At 56.1% G+C, this 1922-nt stretch overlaps 1 protein-coding gene across 1 annotated transcript in view; it reads right to left on the minus strand.

The window, feature by feature from the left end:
- Positions 1–1922, minus strand: part of LOC103469481 (serine protease 33-like) — a 12274-nt gene that overhangs the window by 2769 nt on the left and 7583 nt on the right. Inside the window, exons 3-5 of the mRNA XM_008417184.2 lie at positions 1435–1606; positions 1067–1335; positions 605–744 (exon numbers count right to left, since the gene is read on the minus strand). Of these exons, the coding sequence (XP_008415406.1) occupies positions 605–744; positions 1067–1335; positions 1435–1606 (581 nt within the window). The remainder of the gene's footprint in view (positions 1–604; positions 745–1066; positions 1336–1434; positions 1607–1922) is intronic.

Raw genomic sequence — 1922 nt, forward strand, 5'->3', positions numbered from 1 at the left:
GAACCAGTTGGAACCAGTTTGAACCAGTTGGAACCAGTTGGAACCAGTTGGAACCAGTTGGAACCATCACCCTTGCTGCTTCCTTGTTAAACATGTTCAGGTTTATTAGAGGTGAACTCTCCTGCTCCTTGTGGCCTATTTAAAACATCTTCATTACATTATACATAATACATACATAATCAGATTTCAGTCAATCAGGCTGACCTGCTAGAATGACCTGCTGCTGACCACGCCCCCAATGACCGCTGACCCGCCCCAGTGACTGACCACGCCCCCCACTCACTGACCACGCCCCTTATCACTACTAACCACGCCCCCAGTGACCGCTGACCACGCCCCCACTCACTGACCACGCCCCTTATCACTACTAACCACGCCCCCACTCCATGACCACGCCCCTTATCACTACTAACCACGCCCCCAGTGACCGCTGACCACCTATTTGTTCGTCTTTAATCTAATTCATTGTGTTTCTGCCTCCAGCTCTCTGGCTGCTCCATGTCAGTGAAACAGGTTTTTGGCTCAGTTGGATCTTTCTGGTTCCATAAAAACCAAATCAAAGCTGCTGTAAAGCTGCTGCACCTGCTGATTGGCCAGAACTCACCTGGCAGGTGTCTCTCCCTCCTTCGGTCAGCCCGGCGCAGATCATGTTGCTGGTGATGGAGTCGTAGGAGGTGCTGCACTGGGAGTTGGACACCACTGGGATTTCCGCTTCCTGCAGCGTCTGGGGGAAAGGCAGAGGGCCTGGACAAGAGAGCAGACTGCTTACTGGTTCTGACTCGGTTCTACTGGTAGACTGGTTCCAGGTTCTGATGGGGACTGGTGGCTGTTTTACTGAATTCATGATGAAATTGGGAGAACTGGTTGGACTGGGAGAGGTTTTCTATTGCTGGATGACCTTTATTAAAAATGTATTAATTAATAATGATTATTATAATTGATTGATAATTATTAATCCTCCAGTGAGTCTGAATAAAATCAAATCACCAGAGGTCAAAGGTCAACCTCAGCAGCATTAGAGACTGGACCCAGTTATCAGCTGCAGAGGGACGATGGGGGTCCTCACCCTGGAAGCGGACGTCGCCCCAGCCGGTGATCCAGCTGCTCTGTCCGGCCGGGAAGTCGCTGCCGGCCGCCGCCAGGCAGACCGGCCGGATGTAGTCGGTGAAGGTCACGGCCTCCTGCAGCTGCAGCAGCGCCACGTCGTTGTCTTTGGTCTGGTCGTTGTAGTCCGGGTGCGTGATGACGCGGCTCACCCTGCGGGACTCCTCATTGGGGTTGGAGGACTGCTGGGTGAGCCGTCCGAGGTAAACCATCAGGTTCGCGGTGACGGTGCTGAGGGACGGAGGAAAGCCGTCAGCCGTGGCGTGATGCCAGGCCGCCAGGTGATCGGAGCCGCCAGGTGATCGGAGCCGCCAGGTGATCGGAGCTCACCTTGGGAAGCAGTGGGCGGCGCTCAGGACCCACTGATGGCTGATCAGGGAGCCGCCACAGAAATGGCCGCCCTGGTGCAGACTGACCTGCCAGGGCCAGGCGCCGGCCGCCGCGTCCTGACCGCCCACAATCCGAGGGCCGCGGCTGGAGCCGAGCGGCGCGCTGCCGCAGACTGCAACAGAGAGAGGTTGCAGCAACCAGCAACTGCTGTAGGAAGCCAGCATACCTGGGTGGGCCCCATACGGGATGAACATGGGCTACAATACGGGACCCATGTGGGTCACAATTATGGGGGTCCATGTTTATCTCATATGGGGCCCACCCAGGAGCAACCGGCAACACACAGAGCAGCAACCGGCAACACACAGAGCAGCAACCGGCAACACACAGAGCAGCAACCGGCAACACACAGAGCAGCAACCGCCAACACACAGAGCAGCAACCGCCAACACACAGAGCAGCAACCAGCAACACACAGAGCAGCAACC

Source organism: Poecilia reticulata, linkage group LG8 (assembly GCF_000633615.1).
Source record: "Poecilia reticulata strain Guanapo linkage group LG8, Guppy_female_1.0+MT, whole genome shotgun sequence".
Lineage (NCBI taxonomy): Eukaryota > Metazoa > Chordata > Actinopteri > Cyprinodontiformes > Poeciliidae > Poecilia > Poecilia reticulata.